At 42.9% G+C, this 22,787-nt stretch overlaps 1 protein-coding gene across 1 annotated transcript in view; it reads right to left on the minus strand.

Annotated features, from left to right (window-relative positions):
* Nucleotides 1–3,734: 3,734 nt before the first annotated feature.
* LOC123754879 (protein let-653) overlaps nt 3,735–22,787 on the minus strand; it is a 73,088-nt gene continuing 54,035 nt past the window's right edge. Inside the window, exons 3-4 of the mRNA XM_069332870.1 lie at nt 12,159–12,432; nt 3,735–8,703 (exon numbers count right to left, since the gene is read on the minus strand). Of these exons, the coding sequence (XP_069188971.1) occupies nt 8,239–8,703; nt 12,159–12,432 (739 nt within the window). The 3' untranslated portion in view covers nt 3,735–8,238. The remainder of the gene's footprint in view (nt 8,704–12,158; nt 12,433–22,787) is intronic.

A 22,787-nucleotide genomic window follows, 5' to 3' on the forward strand; every position in this document is an offset into this window, starting at 1 on the left:
TTCTGTACTACATCTAGACCTTGTAATCGTTTAGGAGAAAAATTAAGGAGATGCAAGGCATAATAATCAACAACAGATCGTATAAAGGCAATATAAAAACTACGAGCATGTTTTATGTTAATGCCAAATCCTTTGACAACAAGAGTTTTGAGAGGTTAAAGACGCTCAATAAGTTTTTTTGCGCAGGTTGCTGATGAGGTTTGTATCATTAACCTCGACTCCAAGATATATATAAGACTCACAAGTCTCCACGGGCACTCCATTAATAGATCCTGCCAAAGAAATGGACTGAACCCAAATGACAGACGGCCGAACTCGGCCACCCACCATTACCACACCAACCAGTTTAACTGCTGAGAACCATTATACTCTAATCACCACCTTAGGCGATACAAGAACCACGAACCTCCGTGACGAACTGGACATTCAGTCTATTACAAAATTCATTGGGAGTTTACTATACCGTCTATGGTGGTCAATTCTAAGGAGGGAGAGGGAAGGATCGTTGGAGTCTAGGGTCGTTGAAGGACAGTGGTGGTCTTTGGAAGAATTTCAAAGAGTCTATGGGACAGTTAATACCATGTACTGCGCCTTAACAAAATAAAAACAGATTATGAGGGCTTGAACTGAATGTCTCCTCTTATTTACCTGCAGTTTTAACTGAGAACAACAAAGCAGGGCTTGTGACATATGAATGCAGGTATTTGTACATATTTGCACATATTTGCAGGTAAATATGTGTTGAATGCTAGTATTCACTGTCACGCAGGACAGAGGGTCATACATAAGACAATAGGTCTAAACTGTAGGCTGAAGCACATATATATCATGGTTACAATCAATGTTTTAATGTATGGATGCAACACTCGTATGCCGCTACAGGTACACACGTGGACTGAGCTTGAACAACAGGTGGAGGAAGCACACATCATTCACCGGTTCAGGAATAAGTTGTGGAAAGTCTGGTGGTAAAATTGCAACCACTATGAGGCGGGTGGACATAATACCTAACAAAATAAGTCATGAGGCAAACGTCCCTAGCCATAAACTGCACATTAGAGCCACTACACACAGCAATCACAATAGCGTGATGCATCATATGAACAAATTCACAAGAGCCACGTTTAGGGTTCGAACCTACGTCCTACTGAGCTTACTGACCCAGAGCCCAGGTGCATGGGGGGAATTGTGTAAAACCCTGGTTTGTGTCTCGGAGAGACTGCAGGATCCGTGTGAGATCAGTAGATCTCCCGGTTGCAATTCTTTTACCATATCGTGGCACAGTCGATTAAGGCCCGTCTGGGATCCTCTCGGACGTAGATTCGAACCCTAATCACGGCCCTTGTGAATTTGTTCATTAGAGCCACTCATCAAGCAAATGCAATATCCCCTCCAGCAAGGTAAGGCTGCAGTATGATATAAGTCAAATTTCGGTATTACATATATACCATTAGATGGGGTATCCGACTGAGACCGGGTCTTCCCCCCCCCATCTCTCCTAATCTCCCTATCTCTTATCTCTCTTCCCCTATCCCCCCCTCCCCTTCTCCACCCTTTTCCATCTTTCTTCCCCAACGTCGCATTTTTCCCTGCTTTTCTCTCATCTTCTCTTTTTTTCCTCTTTCTCAGTCTCCTCCCCTCTCCCACCATTCTCCCCATGTCCTCCCCCAATCTTTCCCTCCTCCCCCTTTCTTAAAAAATTTAAGATTAAGAAGCATTGAAAAACAGCTAAAAACGCTATGGAAATAAAATCCCTGTTTTCACACATAATGAAAATCGAGGGATGGGGGGGGGGGTTGCTAGAGATCTATCTTCTTGAGGTTATCTTGAGATGATTTCGGGGCTTAGGGTCCCCGCGGCCCGGTCCTCGACCAGGCCTCCTTTTTGTTACACCCCCCCCCCCAGGAAGCAGCCCGTAGCAGCTGACAAACTCCCAGGTATCTATTTACTGCTAGGTAACAGGGGCATATGGGTGAAAGAAGCATTTTGCTCATTTGTCTCCGCCTCCACCGGGGATCGAACCCGAGACCTCAGGACTACGAATCCAAAGCGCTGTCCACTCAGCTGTCAGGCGCCCACTAAAGATGCCAATATTTCTTAAAGGGTAGTGGTGGGACTAAACTCCGACGAGTCTGCGACACCCTTACCCCACAATGTGTCATCTTGAAGAGTTCGGTGAGGCTAGCCCAAGCGTCTGACCTTCTACTCCGGATTGACACAAGACGTATTTAATAAATATAGATATTTATATATCACAAGATGGGTTATCGTTCCCGGATCACTCTCCCCCTTAACCCTTCTTCTCTCTTTCCTTCTCTCCCAATCTCCTCTCTCTCTCTCACACGTCCCTTCCATTACGCTGCTGCTAGGAAGGAGGACGAGGCGAAGAGCAGGAGGAGGAGGAGGGTGGCAGAGGGGATATATATGTATTCATTATATTTCTATAATTATTATTCATCGAACGATTTAGTTAAATTTGCATTATTTAACCTGTTTTGATTTATACACGATATGTTTATTTATCCCTTGAGCACATCTGGAGGCACACGACACCACTGAGGCTGTGCTCCACACCGCTACCTTCTGCCTGGTGTACATGGGGCGACTCTTCTTGCTTTTACTTACACATATTTGGAAGAATGTTATGGTGTCTTCAGAGTACTAAACGAGGCACAACAAACAAACTGAAGGAGACAGTTTTGTAGCTGTAATTGGCTGCGAGTTCCGGCGGAAGTCAGTTGATACTGACTGTTGTGGTTGGTCGCCCGCGTGTTGTGTACTCACCTAGTTGAACAGGCTGGGTCGAGCATCTGCTCTTAAGCCCCAACTTTCGACTATTATTAGCTTAATACAGTGTGTGTGTGTGTGTGTGTGTGTGTGTGTGTGTGTGTGTGTGTGTGTGTGTGTGTGTGTGTGTGTTTTCCATCATTTTTTTATACTGTAGATGGAACAGGCTTTCATATCCTCCTCGTCTAGTCAAAATGTATTGAACTTTTTAGCAACTTTTACATTAAAAAAAAATCATGCGAAGTTTTTGCCTCTGAGGTAAGACTTGGTGTTATGTCCATTCCTGGATCTTTTTGTTTATTTGTTTCTTGGCCATCGATCCTCTCCAATGTGTATCGTCTTTATGGTCAACCATCCTCAGTTTCCTTGTACCTATACTTGGTGGTATTATTTTACAGTAACCCTTTGTAGTACCAACTATGCACTCTGATCTTTCTTAGAGTACTTGACAATCTTTTCATTTTCGGAGTTTTCTCGTTACAACTGTATCACTCGCAATAAATGTGAAATAACCTGGGTCCTCAGACCGATCCTTAGAGGTCATTCTGTGCCAATCCGACTTATCACTCATATCTTTAATGCGACTGTGTTCAGTCTGTTAGGTACTCTCTCCCCCTTTTATGTGCTCCTCTGGTTATTCACACCTGCTTCTCAAGATTGTATACAGTAATTTACATGCAAACCAGAGTTAAAAGTGCTTGGTAGTCTATAAAACAGCAGGTAACATGAGTAAAGCAACATAGGTATGGCAATATGCTCAAGAGAATGTGCACAAAGGCAACATGTGCAAAAGAACGAGAGCAACATAAAAGCAACATTTCAAACAACATGCAACGGTTCAACACAACCGTAATATCCCTTAGCATTATGCGGAAGGATAATCTATTAAAATGAAAAAAAAATAACAATATACTCAATGTATTTTATTAAATCCTCACATTTGGGGTCCAAGAGAACACGACAGAAACTCAAAGACACGAGAGAAGACAAAAGAAAAAGTGAGACGAAAGAGAAAGAGACAAAAAGAAAATGGGTGATAGCGAGAGTAGAATGAACACGAGAGAGAACTCGATAAGAAAAAGAGAGAACATTAGAATAAATAAACACTGTAAAACAAACAAAAAAGCATACTCTACGTCACTAAATAATAACAACAGAAATATTTACAAATATATTAAACGTAACATTTTTAACAATGGCAATAACAGCAGGGGGGAGGGTCTGAAATACACGTAACAGCATAGGGGGGTCTGAAATGTTTATGACAAGATTACATTAATAAATATATTGGGCAAGCACACAGAAGCACTTGTTACACTTCTCCATAGAACGCAAAGCACACAGGAGGCACAAGCGAGAAATTCAGTGTATGGCAACATACAAAATCTGATAATAAATAAAATTTAGTCCTATCTTACAGCGAAGTCAAAACTATATATTTTAAATACTTCAAATATTTAAATATTGATGTTAATTTTTATTCCCAGTAAATAATATATTAAGATCATTTATTATTTTCTTTGACTTTATAAGTACTATATAATTATAAAAATATGATTATTTCATGAACTAAAAGGTTAAGTTTACCTAACGTGAATGAGATAATCGATTAAATGACCGAGCAGTATTCATACTTAATTATATCAAAGGCTGGTTGATCGAGTGGCTTATTGAAGCACCAATTTGAGCTTTGTATAACTGTCTTGTACAAGTTTATATAAACCAGCTGACTGGTTCATGCAAAAACAAAACTGAAAATTCTGCATTGCATTTAACAATTTTGTGTAGAAAGTTTTCCATTTTATTTAAAAAAAAATTATCATAAATTTTGAGAACAGGCCCTTGTACAACATTTTTGAATTATTGAGATAAATTGCTGAACAAATTTAATTAAGGAATATTCAGCAATAAAACTAATGATTTTATGAACTATTAGAGTTCAGCAATCTAGATCTTGCAAACGTTAGCGTAATCATATAAATTATTGTGGGCAAGTCGAAACATTTGGAGAACTCTCGAAGGAAAACACAGGCTTACACAGTGCCGAAAAAAATGGCAGAAAACTTAAACACTTAAACAAACTAGCTTTAGTGCTTTCATAAACATTGGAAATACATTTAAATAAATCATTAGTCTTTGCAAAATAATTTAGACATCTCTCAATGCCATTGTAATATTTAAGTAAATCTTGAAGACACAGTCTTTTCAAGACTTTCTTGGTCTAAATAACTTTTTGTAACTCAGGTTAATAATCGATAAAAGTTACAACAAAATTAGGAGTTCAGACAAGAAAGAGCTTCTCTTGTTCCTCCTCTCTGAGTGAGTCTCCTCTCTCTGTTTTGTCCAGGCTACGCAAAACTTTAATTTGTCCAGACTACGTCAAACCCGGTTTTGTCCAACCTAAGTAATTCAAAGTGCTTCATAATAACCTCCCCTCAAAAAAAAAAGTCACCTTGAGCATCATATAATGTCCATGCACTTCCACACCTCCTCAAGGTTCAGGACTATGCAAGGAAAGTTACACATTTAAATACACTAAGCAATAACTGGAGGCCAATATTTGTGTGTGATAATCTAAATTAAAAAAAGGTTCTTTAATTACAGTAAGAAAAAAGATGGTTGAGAAATAGAAATAGACAGATAAAAACAGACAAATAGACAGTCAACTATTATATCATTATAACACAGAAACACCACACAAATATGAGTCACCCAAAATGGCATATAATAACTGTTCTAAATATGTAAAAAAAAGGAGAAAATTAGGTGCCATGAAGAGGATTCGAACCTGTACACTGGGTACTCGTAAGCACACGCCTTAGACCCACTTAGTTATTCTGAGGCCAGCAGCTTAATGATGACTACAACTAATTCAACAGTTGACACGTTAACACACTGAGTGTGTCAAGGTTTCTGACTGTCTTTGACTCTTTAGGGAGATGAGGTCATGGATACGTCACGTATCCAGCAAGCTTGTGACATCAGAACAGGTGCGTTATGCTACGTCTTGAATCGAGCAAGCTAGAGACATCAGGACAATGACGTCATGGCTACTCGAGTTAGCTGTGTCACAGGTATACGAGAACAGGGATGTTATAAATGCACCACAGTACCACAAAAGGGCTAACAAACACGGTGACGTAACAAACGCGTCACAATTACACAATGAGCAACAGTAGTGAAAGGGGTTTAACGAAGACAGTGACGTCATATACACACCAGAACAGTGACGTCATATTCACACCATAACAGTGACGCCATTAGGTCGTCACCGAAGCACTGGTGTTAGGAATGGACTAATTCTAATGATATGCAACAATAATAATATACTTCAGTGCGATGCGCTCTTGAATATATTAACTCTAGAAATTATCTCTCTTCGTTTCATCTCATAATAATCATAATTGCAATACAAGAAAGATAAAAATATCGAAATGCATAAATGATTCAGTCTGGTCTTAATAACAAAAATCTAAAACAATACCCCATGTAAGATTTTGTCTAGAAGAGTAACTATTAAGGTTCCTTGTAAACCTTTGTTCATTTATTTCAGAAATAGATTTTCCTTGTAGAAATTTTGATGAGAAACATTAGTGCAAGCGAAAAGACGAGCATATTAATCGATTCTTTTCCCTTTTACAAAAGAATATATTTTTCAGAGATAATACTCCATCATCAGTACTACTGAAACCTATTTAAAAGATAGCCATCTTTTACCGCGCGGACTCACCATAGCCCGTGCTACTTGGCACTTTTGTTCCCAGTAGCTGAATCTAAAACAACAACAGTTTTACCGCGTTCACCTCAGACCAGGAGCCAGATTCACGAAGACTTTTGTACCAGACTACAGGAAGAAAATTGTACCAGACTACACTACATTAGAAGTGAAGTCTGTGCTTCTAAGTGTACTTCGAGCTGCTTTGTTCGGTACGTGTGGAACGCCTCACAATACCTTAACCTACACATCTGTGAACATACCGGTTGAACATATCTATGAACATACCTCCTACCGTACAGCTTTGTCCCCCCACCACCATAGGCCAGCTGCGTCCACCGTAACAGCGTGATCACTCTGAAGCCTGGAGTCACCCCCCCCCCCTCACACTCAGAGACGTCACTCTACTGACTTCCACCTCCCTTAGACGAGACCTTAAAACGTTTTGGATTCGATTCATGTTGGTCAAATGAGACCCCGAGCGGATCAACTCCTCGGCTCCGTTGTTTACACCTTAATATCGTGTCGTGCAAAGGGGACTGTTAGGTCTTTTATATCTTTATATCAAGTTTTTTACATTGGTCTTTTCTACTGGAATTGATTTATATAAACTTTTGATCTTTTATTTACATTTTTGTAGCCAATTTTTAGCTTAGTAATTTGTTTTTTGTTTTAGCACTGATTATGGAGTATTTTGAACAATTATTAAAAATTTACGAAATTTGAATTATGACACAATTTTTCCATTGCTGATCAACCTTATGTCGTCTGGGGAAATTATTGAAAAATAATTTAATATTAATTATCCCATTATAAGATTATCCCATTATAAGATTTAATTGGATCCGAATGGCGAGGCATATAAAACTATTTCAAAACAGCTTTATCAAATATATTAAAATCGTGATTACCCAGTCAGCGACTCGCTCACATGTACGTATAAATATACAGTTATATATTATGTTTCGGAAAGTCTAGACTACACATAAATAGCATTATATGAGATATGAGCATTATCAAATACATTTTCAAAGAGATTCATCACTGTATAATATATCTCGAGTAGTTTGACTGTTCAGTCTACGAGCATTTATATTTCAAAACCCTTAGAGTGACTTTGCGTAGATTTCATGGATTTACGATATTCTATATTATCTCTATATTATTTCTATATAGAAAAAAGTGTCAGTCGATTAATTTTCCCAGTTCTCAATATTGAATTCTCTGCAAATATTGAAATTCTCACACATTAACTTTACAGGTAACAAAGGTTATCTTAGATTATCATTTGTAACTTTAAATAAGACTGAAATCATCGACCAAAGGATTCAAGTATACTTTAGGAAGTATTCTTAAAGTATACTGAAGTTTTTTATGAGATACATACCGCAGTTCTTTCATCCGATAGTTTTAATCGCTCCTCCGTCAACTAGCAATTATGCTTAATGTTGACATCTACTAAAGGGCTGCGTCAGGGAAGTAGCAGAAAACTCAAAAATACTTGGAGAAAGTTGTTGATATTTACCAAAGAAATTGTAAACTGTCTACATCTACTAAGGTGCCTCTTTACATCAATGAAAGAGCTTTACATATTCCCAATGAGTATCTTTGTCCAAACACAGACATTCTTAAACGCGCCAAGAGATTGCTTACACCAGTGAAGCAAATGAATGCCTTCCCAGTGGCTGTTTACATCTCCCACGAGACGGCCTGCTTTCATTACGAGGGCCGCAGGTCTACTTGAGGTAGATACCTGGCTTGCTGTAGGTCTGGTGAAGCTTATCGAAGTGGGACGGGTTGTAGGGGGACCTGAAGATGAATAAGTTGTTGGGTCGTCCATTGAAGAACCAGGGACCAGGAAGCCACGTGATTGGGCTGGGCTTCTTCATCGGGGAGGGCTTTGGAGGCTTTGTCGTCGTCGAAGAAGGCGAAGTGGTCGTAGTAGCAGCGGTAGTTGTGGTGGTCGGAGCGGCTGTGGTGGTAGATACAGTGGTTGGAGCTGCTTTGGTTGTGGTTGTTGGGGCCTTGAAGTGAAAGATGTTTGAGGGTTTGCCGTTGTTGATGAAATCGACGTCTGGACGAACGAAGTTAAATTGATTGTTGTTCGGAGAGACGTAGCCGAGCCCAGGCATGTAGACGTAGGGAGAGGGAGGTAGACGGATGTAGTAGATGGGAGAGTTGGTGACTGGATGCGTTGGTTTCTGGTGGTGATTTGGGGGAGAGAAGAGGCTTGTTAGTGGTTGGATTTAACAGTTGGAAAGATGGATAGATCGTGTGTGTGTGTGTGTGTGTGTGTGTGTGTGTGTGTGTGTGTGTGTGTGTGTGTGTGTGTGTGTGTGTGTGTGTGTGTGTGTGTGTGTGTACGCGCTCATGGGCTTTCTTGTGTGTGCATTATTTTTTATATCGTATATAAAAATCAAAGGTAATCTGCATTGCAACTTATGTATATTTTAAATTTTAATTAAAAATCCAAATTAATGTTAGAAAAATATTTTTGGTTGGTTTTGGCACATTTCATTGTTAATATAAGCATGAGTTGGTCTTTTACAAGAAAGCTTAGCAAACAAACATATCCAAACATTACCTACGAACTATTTCTTCCTCTGAATGGTAGCAGCAGTGCTGATGGATTAGTGATGAATACGTGATGATGGATTAGCTCAATTAGAGTTGTTTTATATGTAATAATAATGATTTTTAAACTATGTACACTTGGGGAGTAGAAGAACTCCCAGAACCCCATCAACCAGGTATCAACCAGGTATCAACCAGGTATCAACCGCCTCCTCCCGATCTCCGTCCCGCAATAATAACCCAACTACATTAGATCAATCCCTAGAAATGATACACACACACTCAGTAAATACAATCAAACATACACACACACAGACACAAACGCACAGGAGAATATCCAAAAATTTGGAAGACCGCCAATGTAGCCCCGATACACAAGAAATGGGATAGAAGGGAGTCGGTCGGCCGAGCGGACAGCACGCTGGACTTGTGATCCTGTGGTCCCGGGTTCTATCCCGGGCGCCGTCGAGAAACAATGGGCAGAGTTTCTTTCACTCTATGCCCCTGTTACCTGGCAGTAAAATTGGTACCTGGGTGTTAGTCAGCTGTCACGGGCTACTTCCTGGGGGTGGAGGCCTGGTCGAGGACCGGGCCGCGGGGACACTAAAGCCCCGAAATCATCTCAAGATAACCTCAAGATAGACAGGAGGCACTGTTAGGGACCAGTGTCCCTAACTTGCATACCATGCAAGTTGATGGAGAAGATTGTGCGAAAAAAAGCTAGTGGAACATCTAGAGAGAAAGAACTTTGAAACATAACATCAGCATGGGTTCAGGGATGGCAAGTCCTGCCTCACAGGATTAATTGAATTCTACGACCAGGAAATAAAAATCAGGCAAGAAAGAGAGGGGTGGGCAGAACGCATAATTTTAGATTGCCAGAAAGCCTTTGACACAGTACCACACAAGAGGCTAGTGCATAAGCTGGAGATGCATGCAGGAGTGAAAGGGAAGGTACTCCATAGGACAAGGGAGTACCTAAGCAACAGAAGACAGCGAGTCGCTGTGAGGGGTGAGGTCTCAGATTGGTGAGGCGTCACCAAAGGAGTTCCGCAGGGCTCAGTCTTTGGACCGATACTGTTTCTGATATATGAAATTTCTGAAATTATCTCCCAGAAGGTGTAGAATCGTTCCTCTCATTGTTTCCTGATGATTCACAAACTATGAGGAGGATTAAGATAGAGGAAGAGAGCATGAGGCTTCTGGATGACTTAGACAAACTGAATGATGGTCCAACAAATGGCTACTAAAGTTCAACCCGAGTAAATATAAGGTAATGAAACTAGGCAGTGAAAACAGGAGGCCAGACACAGGATACCGAATGGGAGATGAAATCCTTCACGAAAACGGACAGAGAGAAAGGTCTGGGAGTTCATATCACACCAAACCTGTCTCTTGAAGCCCTCATAAAAAGAAAAACATCGCTGGCGTATGCAAGGCTGGCTAAAATCAGAACTGCCTTCAGGAACCTGTGTAAGGAATCATTCAGAACCTTGTATACCACATATATACGACCAATCCTGGAGTAAGCGGCCCAACATGGAACCCGTATCTTGTCAAGCCTAAAACGAAGCTAGAAAAAGTCCATAGGTATGCCACTAGACTAGTCCCAGAACTAAGACGCATGAGTTACGAGGAAAGGCTGAGTGAAATGCACCTCATGACACTGGAAGACAGAAGAGTAAGGGGAGACATGATCACTACTTAAAAATTTTTCAGATAAATTGACAGGGTAGATAAGGATAAACTGTTTAACACTGGTGGTACGCGAACAAGGGGACACAGATGGAAACTGAGTACCCAAATAAGCCACAGGGACGTTAGAAAGAACTTTTTTCAGTGTCAGAGTAGTTACCAGGTGGAATGAATTAGGCAGTGATGTGGTGGAGGCTGACTCCATACACAGGTTCAAATGTAGATATGATAGAGCCCGGTAGGCTCAGGAATCTGTACACCAGTTGATTGACGGTTGAGAGGCGGGACCAAAGACCCAAAGCTCAACCCCGCAAGCACAACTAAGTGAGTACAACTAGGTGTGTACAGAAACATTCACCGACAGACGGAAGGAATGGTTCAACAAATGGCTACTAGAGTTCAACTCGTGCTAGTGTAAAGTGATTAAGATAGGTGTAGAGAGCAGGAGGCTAAACACAAGGTACCAGTTGGGAGTTGAAATCCTTCAGGAATCAGGAAGAGAGAAAGATCTGGGGTTTGATATCACGCCAGACCTGTCGCCTGAAGCTCATATAAAAAGGATATCATCAGCGGCGTATGCAAGGCTACAAACATAAGAACTGCCTTCAGAAACTTGTGTAAGGAATCATTCAGAACCTTGTATACCTCATATGTCAGACCAATGCGGTTCTGGTGTGGAGTCCGTATCTAGTCAAACACAAAACGAAGTTAAAAAAGGTTCAGAGGTATGCCACCAGGCTAGTTCCCGAACGGAGGGGGTATGTGCTACGAGGAAAGACTGCTGGAACTGAACCTCACGACACTGGAAGACAGAAGAGTTAGGGGAGACATGATCACCACCTATAAAATTCTCAGAGAAATTGACAGGGGTAGATAAAGATAAACAATTTAGCTTGGGTGGTACGCAAACAAGGGGACACAGGTGGAAACTTAGTACCCAAATGAGCCACAGAGACATTAGAAAGAACTGTTTCAGTGTCAGAGTAGTTAACAGATGGAATGCACTAGGAAGTGATGTGGTGGAGGCTGACTCCATACACAGTTTTAAATGTAGATGTGAAAGAACTCGAGAAGCTCAGGAATTTGTACACCAGTAGATTGACAGTTGAGAGGCGGGACCAAAGAGCAAAAGTTCAGTCCCGCAAGCACAACTAGGTGAATACATGTTAATTGACAGTTGAGAGGCGGGACCGAAGAGCCGAAGCTCAACCCACACAAGCCCAACTTGGTGAGTACAGGTAGGTGAGTACCCATAGCGCTGAATAAGTTAACGGTTGCATCACTATGCCTAAGGCCGGCCTCCACCCCCAAGTGTGGAGCACAGTTAGTGCCAGCAGAGATAATAAACATGCTCACCACCCTCCACACACCACCCCTCCGGCCTCACCTTCACCTCTGGTGTCGTCACCGTTACTAATGACGTGGTGGTGGTGGCAGGAGTCGTCGTCGTCGTCGTCGTCGTCGTCTCTATCGCGGCGGCTTGCCTAACCGCCTCCTTCAAAGCATTCTTCGTGGCTGTGTTGGGGAAGAAGCTGTTGAGGAGGGAGCCCCGCACTCCACGTCTTGAGGCCGGGAAAAGTTGGCCGAAGGAGAAGCCGTCGACGCTCCGACAGCAAGTGGCGGCCAGCACCAGCAGCGCCACCAGCGTCGCCGTCGTCGGTCTGCGGGAAGGAAGGTGCTGTGTTACCATTTAGAATCCAGGAGACGGAAGGGACTAAAATTAATCCTGACTTTCTAAAGATATATTTACAGGAAACTGCGGATTAGCGCGGCTGTGGTGGCCAGCGGTCCCCCTCGACCATCAGGTTATCACCAGAAAAGTCTGGAACAGAAGTCACAAGACATTTACGCATCCAATTACAAAACCTGTATATCTTTTAACAACCATGGCGGCTTTGTTTACTTTTATTGAACAGTTCACGAGCTTGGAAACGTCACAAGCAATGTGAACAAAGCTGCCATGGTTGAGGAAAGATGTACAGGTTTCGCGTAAATGCTTGATAAATCTTAGCCCCTGGCTCCTGGTCGTGTTCCGACATTGGAAGAACCCTCGAAACTTGTCACAGTCACATAACCCACCTCGAATTACCTGCATTTACCCGTTGTAACTTACAATTTCCATGACGTAATAGGAAATATACGCGTGACAACCGGGTCTCGTTGACCAGACCACACACTAGAAGGTGAAGGGACGACGACGTTTCGCTCCGTCCTGAACAATTCACAATTGACTTGAGAATGGTCTAGGACGGACCGAAACGTCGTCGTCCCTTCACCTTCTAGTGTGTGGTCTGGTCAACACACTTCAGCCACGTTATTGTGACTCATCGTCTGCAACCGGGTCTTGTTCAGCCTGTTCAGGGAGAACGACTGAGTAGACCGCCAATGAGACGCTCTGCCTGCCGACCCATCTGAGGTCAAACGATAAGTAATGCCATAACTGGAAGAGGTTACTTGGGCGCACTTAAGGGCCAAAGAGTAGACGGCGTTGTGCGTCTTTGCTACAGATCTCATTCCTAAAATCACAGCGAATATGGTAAATATATGTGATGAGACGGCCGGAGACTCACAAGTGTCCGTGTGTCTGTAATATAGGTTTGTGCCTGATGCTTGGCCATATATGCACATCTAGGGCCAAGCATCAGGTACATTACATGAGTACACACCTGTACGCACGAACGCACGCAGCACGCACACTAGGTGTGTGCTCAACTAGGTGAGAACACACGAAAATTCTCAGGGGAATTGACAGGGTAGACAAAGAGGGATTATTTAACACGGGTGGTACACGCACAAGGGGACACAGGTGGAAGCTGAGTACCCAAATGAGCCACAGAGACATTAGAAAGAACTTTTTTAGTGTCAGAGTGGTTGACAAATGGAATGCACTAGGAAGTGATGTGGTGGAGGCTGACTCCATAGTTAGTTTCAAATGTATATATGATAGAGCTCGAGAAGCTCAGGACACCAGTAGATTGACGGTAGAGAGGCGGGACCAAGGAGCCGAAGCTCAACCCGCGCAAGCACAATTAGGTGAGTACACACACACACACATACACACTCTGTGTGTGTGTACCCCCCCCCCCACACTGGGGGTCTGGTAGCTGAGTGGACAGCGCGCAGGACTCGTAATTCTGTGGCCCGGATTCGATTCTCGGACCAAGCAGAAACAAATGGGAAAAGTTTTTTCACCCCTGATGTCCCTTTTACCTAGCAGTAAATAGGTATCTGGGAGTTAGACAGCTGTTACGGAGCTGCTTCCTGGGTGTGTGTGTGCAGTGTGTGTGGGGGGGGGAATTAGTTACAGTTGATTGACAGTTGAGAGGCGGGCCGAAAGAGCAGAGCTCAACCCCCGCAAGAACAACTAGGTGAATACACAGGGGCTTCGCGGCTGACTGGACAGCGTTCGGGGGGGTCGTAGTTCTAGGGGGGCACGGGTTCGATCCCCGGCCCCCCTAGAACTAGGCGGAAACAAATGGGCAGAGTTCCTTTCGCCCAGATGCCCCTGTTCACCTAACTGTAAATAGGTACCTGGGAGTTAGACAGCTGCTACGGGCTGCTTCCTGTGGGTGTGTGTATGTATGTGTGTGTGTACGCGCTTGTGTTAGAGAGAAATATATGTAGTAGATATAATAGAGTAAAATCAAACAAATAGATTGATTAGAAAGGCGGGGTCCAAGAGTCAGCAGCGCGATTCTGAAGACACAAATAGTAAATACAAATAGTAAATACGCGCAAACATTTTTTTTCGTATCTTTTAGCGTCAGAGTTGTGGAAAAATGGAATGAACTTAAGGAGCAGTTGTGGAAGCAAACACTATTCATAATTGTAAAACTAAATGTGATCGGGAAATAGGACAGGAGTTATTGCTATAAATAACCGGAGGCTAGAGAGGCGGGATCCAAGAGTCAATGCTCGATCCTGCAGGCACAAATAAGTGAGTACACACACACACACACACACACACACACACACACACACACACACACACACACACACACACACACACACACACACACAGGAAGTGATGTGGTGGAGGCTGACTCCATACACAGTTTCAAGTGTACATATGATAGAGCCCAATAGGATCAGGAATCTGTACACCAGTTGATTGACAGTTGAGAGGCGGGACCAAAGAGCCAAAGCTCAACCCCCGTAAGCACAAATAGGTGAGTACACACACACACACACACACACAAAGAGCCAAAGCTCAACCCCCGCAAGCACAAATAGGTGAGTACAAATAGGTGAGTACAAATAGATGAGTACACACACACACATTCTGCATAAAACACAATAAATACCATTGATGTGCTCCAAAAAAACAGGCGAACAAGCACAAACAGCAAGGGAGCCAAAACACCCGCCATGGGCACTGCTTCCCTGATGACGAGAGATCTCCAAACACCACGTCTGGGGACCTTCGCCGCCAGAGTCCGAAGACAGGAAATTGAGAGCGATGAAATGGTGGAATTTGAAGAATAATGACAAGTAATGGGACATAATAGCAGATTAAATTAGAAAATAGACGGACTGAACCGCACCATCAGTGTGAAATATGTTCTGGTGTTTTCCTATTACAGTTAGAGTCATGGGAGAATGTCCTATTACTACTGATACTAATCCTATTAATACTAGCGTTGTTTTCGCTCCATTTCTGCTGTTGCTACCTCAACAAGCCTTACATTAACTCGTACACCAACATCCTCTCTTCGTTACGTCTTAAAATCACGACTCTCCAGGTTGGCTGCCCCGGAAGTACTTTCAGACACTTGGCTATGATCTCGAGCCCCGCTGGCTATGAACACCAGGATCACAGGCTCTGACCTTTAGGACATGGAAGCACTACGATAGTGCGTTTTAAGAAATAGGCACCAGACTGTAGTTTATAACATTCCGCGACACTTCCGCGGAGATCCGTCTGGTGTCTACACCTGCGAGGCTTGTCCTGCGTGACAGGGGCGCGTGACAACATCAATCACCTGTGATTTTCGCGCCATGAACTCTCAAATCATTGCGATCGCCCCTTCCAGGCGTCTCAGTTATCATCGGACAGGTGAGTACGGTATACACATTCCTCCGAGCGATATTTTCTGAATTCAAGTAGAGTGCGGTTATCATCGGACGAACCCACGGAGAGGATTCATTCCTCGAGCGATCGTTTGTGGGCTGGACAATTATGGGTAGTTAAGGGGGGGGGGGGTAACAGCTGCGTTATATGTCAGGTTCTCCGTCTCTTATAGTGGCAGGTCATTTATAAGAAGACTGAAGTGAATGGGGACACTGTACTTCAAGAAGGGATTATATGATCGTGAATTCATCTGTTTGTGGGTTCAAGATCGAGCTATTAGCTTTTGGCCCCAACCTTCCTAACCGTTGATTGTCTAATGTACTTTCTCTCCACCTATTTTCTTTCATATTTGCTTCATATTACTTACACACACACACACACACACACACACACACACACACACACACACACACACACACACACACACACACACACACACATTCGTTAGACATTAGAAAGAACTTTTCCAGTGTCAGAGTAGTTAACAGCTGAGGTGCATTAGGCAGTGATGTGGAGGAGGCTGACGTCATACACAGCTTTAAATGAACAAATCCACAAGGGCCGTGACGAGGATTCGAACCTACGTCCGAAATCTTCCCAGACGCTGCCTTAATAGACTGAGCTACGACATGGCCAAAAAGAGTTGAAAGAAGAAGTTCTACTGGACTTACTTGGATCCTGCAGCCTCTCCGAGACACTAACCCTTCCCCATTCTCTCCAGAACGTATCGCCCTTAAAATATAATCAACAATAAGTGGCACCAGTGCCTCTTGCTGCTTTCACTGTCAATCAAAACAAAAGGAGCAGTCAAGCCTGTTTTCTAAGTAAGTTCTCTCCACTTGTCACTTTATAAAACTGAACTGTTTTCATTAACCAGAAACGAACGAACCCAAGCAACCCACTTTACCTATTGAAACGATACATAGAAAACGTGAACATTACGGAGCTTTAAATTATAATACTACGTCGCAATTTTAACGGATTGGTCGATTCCGTAAAAAAGCGTGGAGGCATTAGGACAGAGAACTGGTTGGTTTCCTAACTGGTTCCTCCGCCCGGCTTCACTAACACTGCTAAACCCGCCACCGTGGGAGCTCGTTCTGTGGATTTTTTTCAAACCAGGGGTGAGGAATTTTAATATTTAATTATCACGAAAATAAACTAAATATATAAACGCAAACTATAAATAAAAGTTCAATATCACTAATTAATTCACATCATTAAGAGGAGGCAAGGCTTAATGATGTCGTTGGCTTCGTGGTGTCGTGAGTACCAACCGCCTGAGTTTCCACAATGGAGGCCCAGGCGATCCGTGTTCGTGTGCATCTGCCTCGCCGCAGCATAGCTCATATACCAACCCGTCCTCTTAAAAAGAACGTCACTTTTGGCTGGTATACAGCTATGAACAGTGTGGATAGTGGCAGCAAGGCGGAGGGCGACTGCAATAGGCAGCTGCTCTCTCTCTCTCTCTCTCTCTCTCTCTCTCTCTCTCTCTCTCTCTCTCTCTCTCTCTCTCTCTCTCTCTCTCTCTCTCTCTCTCTCTCTCTTATATATATATATATATATATATATATATATATATATATATATATATATATATATATATATATATATATATATATATATATATATATATGTGTGTGTGTGTGTGTGTGTGTACTCACCTAGTTGTGCTTGCGGGGGTTGAGCTCTGGCTCTTTGATCCCGCCTCTCAACCGCAAGTTTGTTTGTGCGTGTGTATGAGAGAGAAATCTTTTTGGGGCATTGGGGTGACTTAAATTGGCGTTCTGGTGATTCACAGACAACTGCCTGAACCAACTCGGCCACGACAGGTCAAAAGCCAGCAAACCCGGAACTCTACTGAATACACTGCAAGGTTCTGGAGGCCCCAACTGGTACCCAACCAAGCTTTTACACCTACACTTTGGCCGGCGAGTAATGGTCTTCACACTCTTTTTCCTTCAGATCACAAAAACGTCACAATGGCAGGACATATCCATGAGAAATCATCCTGGGGGCAAAGAGGTGTCTTAAAACAGGGTTAATTAATGCAAGAGTTGAGTTTGTTGAGCGCACACACACACACGCTCATTATATATATATATATATATATATATATATATATATATATATATATATATATATATATATATATATATATATATATATATATATATATATGTCGTACCTAGTAGCCAGAACTCACTTCTCAGCCTACTATGCAAGGCCCGATTTGCCTAATAAGCCTAGTTTTCATGAATTAATGTTTTTTCGCCAACCTAACCTACCTAACCTAACCTAACCTAACGTTTTCGGCTACCTAACCTAACCTAACCTAACCTATAAAGATTGGTTAGGTTAGGTTAGGTAGGGTTGGTTAGGTTCGGTCATATATCTACGTTAATTTGAACTCCAATAAAAAAAAATTGACCTCATACATAATGAAATGGGTAGCTTTATCATTTCATAAGAAAAAAATTAGAGAAAATATATTAATTTAGTAAAACTTGTCTTATTAGGCAAATCGGGCCTTGCATAGTAGGCTGAGAAGTGAGTTCTGGCTACTAGGTACGACATATATATATATATATATATACGTAAAGGGAATCTTCAAGCTTTGAGTCCAAAGGGGCTTCTCCAAACTTCGAGTCCAAAGGGTTCCAAAGTGCATCACTGAGCTTGGACACACAAGGATACCCCCAAACATTGCGTTCCTTGGGGATCGCGCGAAATCTAAATGTCCACGCTGGATATATATATATATTTTTTACTTCTTCGTATTGAAAAGTTTCTGTAACTTCTTTGTGCTGAAGCTTTTCATGCGCAAACACGTACTGAAGAGTGTTTCAGACATGTCTTGGCGACAGTGCCTCTGCCTTGTCAAGAAAGCCACTCTGCTTTCCTGGTTCTGAAAGTCACCCTGACTTCTTGGTCTGAAAGTCAGGACAAATCTGACGTCTTTTAAATTTACGCCCCAAATGACTGCCTGGTGCTGAACGTTTTAAGGGTTTCTCAATGCTAACAATTATCATTCCCGGTGAAATAATGGCGTCAACGTCGACTTAATGCCTCTCTTTGACCAAGCTTCAGCTTCGATCTTCCATCCTCTCCCACAATGAAAATCATGCTCGTGAATTCTCCCACATCCTTATACAAATACTCCCAGAATCTTCTAAATTCTCCCACATTATGCTCTTATGTCTTGTTTCCAGTAATATCTGTGTGCTTCCGTCCCATTTATTTTTCTCACCCTCTCCCCTCGTCCGCCTTAGTTTTCTGCCCCTCCCTTTCCGCCCCTCACTCCCCTCTTCTTCCCGTTTCACCCCCCCCCTTCCTTATCTTGCCTTCCGTCCCCCACATGATAACAACGTAAATGCACCAGCGTACTCAAAGGGTTTATCCTTGTTTACTTACTCAGTGTTGATACGAAGTCAATAGACGTTAATTTACACTTTCTTGTCCCACAACTTACCCCTCATTTTCTTCCAACCTTTACCTCTCTCTCTCTCCCTCCCTCACAACATTTACCTCTCTCACCTCTCTCTCTCTCTCTCTCTCCCTCCCTCACAACCTTTACCTCTCTTTCCCGCCTTCAAAACTTTTACCTTTCCTTCCCTTTCATCCTTTACCTCATCTCCCTCTCTCACAATCCTTACCTTTTCCTCCCTAACCCTCCCTCACAACTTTTACCGCTTCCTCCCTCCCTCCCTCACAACTCTCATTTCGTGGCCTACTTCGCTTCGCCATCTCTATAATTCTCAACTTCCATCATCTCTCCCTCTCACACTATTTAATCCATGGTAAAGATTTAGAAAAGATAACACAACAAATCACACAGAAACAAACAATTGGGTCTAAACAACTATGTTTTAAAAGGAAAGCTTAGAGTGGTAGTAACCATAGATGACTGGGGAAAATCTAATTTGTTATGTATTTTTAATGTATACACGTTAATATTCTGAATCAAACCAGTGTCAAGCTGTTCCGTATGTTAATTATTCCATTAAGGTTAAAGTTTTTTTTATTAAGTTAAAATCATATAATTTGCCTACATTTTTTCTATTCCTGTGGGTTATATTTAATTGTTCTATGTTTTTTTTAAAGGTTGTCATGCTGTTTGATAATTTTATATATTTGAATGACATCTTTTATTCTCATCTTTCCAAGAAAGAATATATCCAGCTTCTTTCTTACGCGGTAAGTATGATCTTTTTCTGTCTTGGTATCTTTGTCCATGGACGATGGACTCCTTCCAGTTTTACAACATCCTTCTTCAAATATGGTGACTAAAACTGTTTGTAATTTTCCAGAATAGGACGAGCTAATGGACTGGACACGGTGAAGGTGACTTTATCGAATCCAAGTTCGGAAGACCTCTTAGTGAAGTCTTAAACAGTGCTGGCTTTACAGCCTCAGTTCACTGCTCGGTTGGCTTAAAATCACAAGCCAGGTCTCTGTCTTCACTTCACAGCTGGCATTTATGAGCTCGATCAAAGAGGATGTTTAAGGAGGCTTACAGTCAATACCGCTCTACTGTCGCTGTATGTATATTCCCCCAGACCACTTGGACTGATCGCTAGAGCGACGACCTTCAGTCTTGCGGGGTCGGCGTTCGATCCCTGATGGTCCAAGTAATTGGATACCGTTCTTTCACCGCGTCCTAATATTTCAGGTCATTATATCCTCATCTGCCTTCCGAGTGCAATACAGACATACTGACTGAGCTCGTTATACCCAGAATTACTTATGTTCCCTAGAAGTGTGTCTTTGATTAAAGTTAATATTCCAAAGCATTGTCCATTATCGATGTCACGTAAATCATGAACGCAATTGGTCCAAAGACTTAACCATAAGATACTCCAATTGTTGCGTTTAGCCTTTCCCACATAATTTTGGGCCACGCGTTGTTTGCGTCCTTGCAAACAATTTTTAAACCATCCTAACGCACAGTAGCCTGTGCAAAAAAACTTTAAATTTAAAAAAAGCCATTGATGAAAAACTTTAAATGCTTTCTAAACTTTAAAGAAAAATTGCCAAATATTTATATGAAAATTAATAAATTATCAAGAAGTAGTATATTGTACAACATAAAATTTGAAATATTTTATTCGTCAACTGTTAATAGTAGTACGTGTGTACATGTATACATTATTATATCGTTAATTGGTACTGTGACGTCATTAAACATTCTTAATATAATTTCTTTAAAGGAAACCATCTAATGACGGAGCTGGCGTGATTGATGTGGCTGACATACATGGTGTAGTTGTCGTGATTTTCATGGCTTGGACCGGCGTGGGATGGTAGAGGGGTTTGGAGTGACCGACTGGCCATTTGGTTCCTCAACCAGTGTCCACTTGGCCATTTGGTTCCTCAACCAGTGTCCAAATAATTGTGACCATAGTGGTGTCAGCTGCGAAACTACCAACGAAACTTAGATGGACAATATATGTAGGACACAATCGACGAATGTCCTCTCACCAGGAACTAATAGGAGGTGAAGTCCTCCCCCTGAATGTCTGACTGCCTCAAGTTTTAGCAAGACAATAATAGCCAGGCGGACCACCCGATGGACTGACCCGGGCAGCACTCTCCCGGACCGCACTGACCCTCCTGTCTCACTAATATCCCCCGCCCCTCACCAAACCAGCCCCAGGAGGAGCTGGAACCCCTGGGTTACAACCCCCTGGGACTCAATGGCCAGGTTCAGGGCAAATAGTGATGACGAGGGTGCCCATGCACGTCATGCTCTTTGGTTGGGGATGGGGTCCTAGAGGAAAGGTTTTTGTCACTTGACGTCTTTGGACATAATAAGAAGTTTCAGAAGCCACTCTCAACTGTCTTACGGTTCATTGAAGCACTCAAGGCCCTCGGCTTGTCAAGGCACCGGCCTAGATGGGTACATGTACATTAAATAAAGAAGGAAAGGGAAAGTGAGAGAAAGAGAGGGGGAATGCAGCTAGATGGGACAGACGCCTAAATACGAGAGAGAGAGAGAGAGAGAGAGAGAGAGAGAGAGAGAGAGAGAGAGAGAGAGAGAGAGAGAGAGAGAGAGAGAGAGAGAGAGAGAGAGGTAGGGAGGGACATAGAGACAGCGCTTGTTGATATTTAGTTCAAATTTACTTTGCAGTTCGCATAACAAGGGTGTTCAGCCAGGTTGTTGATAGAACGTGTCAAGGGAGGGAGGCATAAGGTAGGGGAGGGAGGCAGAAGGTAGGGGAGGGAGGGAAGCATAAGGTAGGGGAGGGAGGGAGGGAGGCTAGAAGAGCTGCATATAATGAGGGAGGGGGGGGGGGAGGAATAGAGATGAAACGAGCGAGGGAAGCAGGAAGTAAGGTAATCAGCAAGGGAGGAGAGGGGGGAGGGGAAGATAGAAGAAGGGACGAAGGGAAAGAAGTGAGAAGGGAAAAGGAAGGGAGGGAGGGATGCATGAAAAGGAGGAGAGGCAGGTAGAGACGAAAACATGTAGGCAAGCAGGAAGGGAGGTATGAAAGGAGGAAGCCAGGGAGTGAGGGAAGCTAGAAGTAAGGGAGCGAGAGTAGAAGGGAAAGGGAGGGAAGAATAGGAGAGAGAGAGAGAGAGAGAGAGAGAGAGAGAGAGAGAGAGAGAGAGAGAGAGAGAGAGAGAGAGAGAGAGAGAGAGAGAGAGAGAGAGAGAGCAATGAACAGGGCAGGAAGCGAAAAGAGCGAGGGAGGTGGGAAGAGAGATAAGAGTTGAAGGTAAATATCCTACACAAACACTCTTTCCTTCTCCTCCCCCCCCCCTCCCTCCCCTTCCTTAGCCTCCATTACCCCTAACGGAGCATTTTGGGGTAAGTAGAAACAGTGAGGGTGTAGGGAGGGTGGGGAAGGTGTAGAGAAGGTGGGTAAGGAGTAGGGAGGGTGGGGAAGGTGTAATAGGGAGGGTGGGGAAGGTGTAAGGAGGGTGGGTAAGGAGTAGGGAGGG

Source organism: Procambarus clarkii, chromosome 28 (genome assembly GCF_040958095.1).
Source record: "Procambarus clarkii isolate CNS0578487 chromosome 28, FALCON_Pclarkii_2.0, whole genome shotgun sequence".
NCBI classification, from domain to species: Eukaryota; Metazoa; Arthropoda; class Malacostraca; order Decapoda; family Cambaridae; genus Procambarus; species Procambarus clarkii.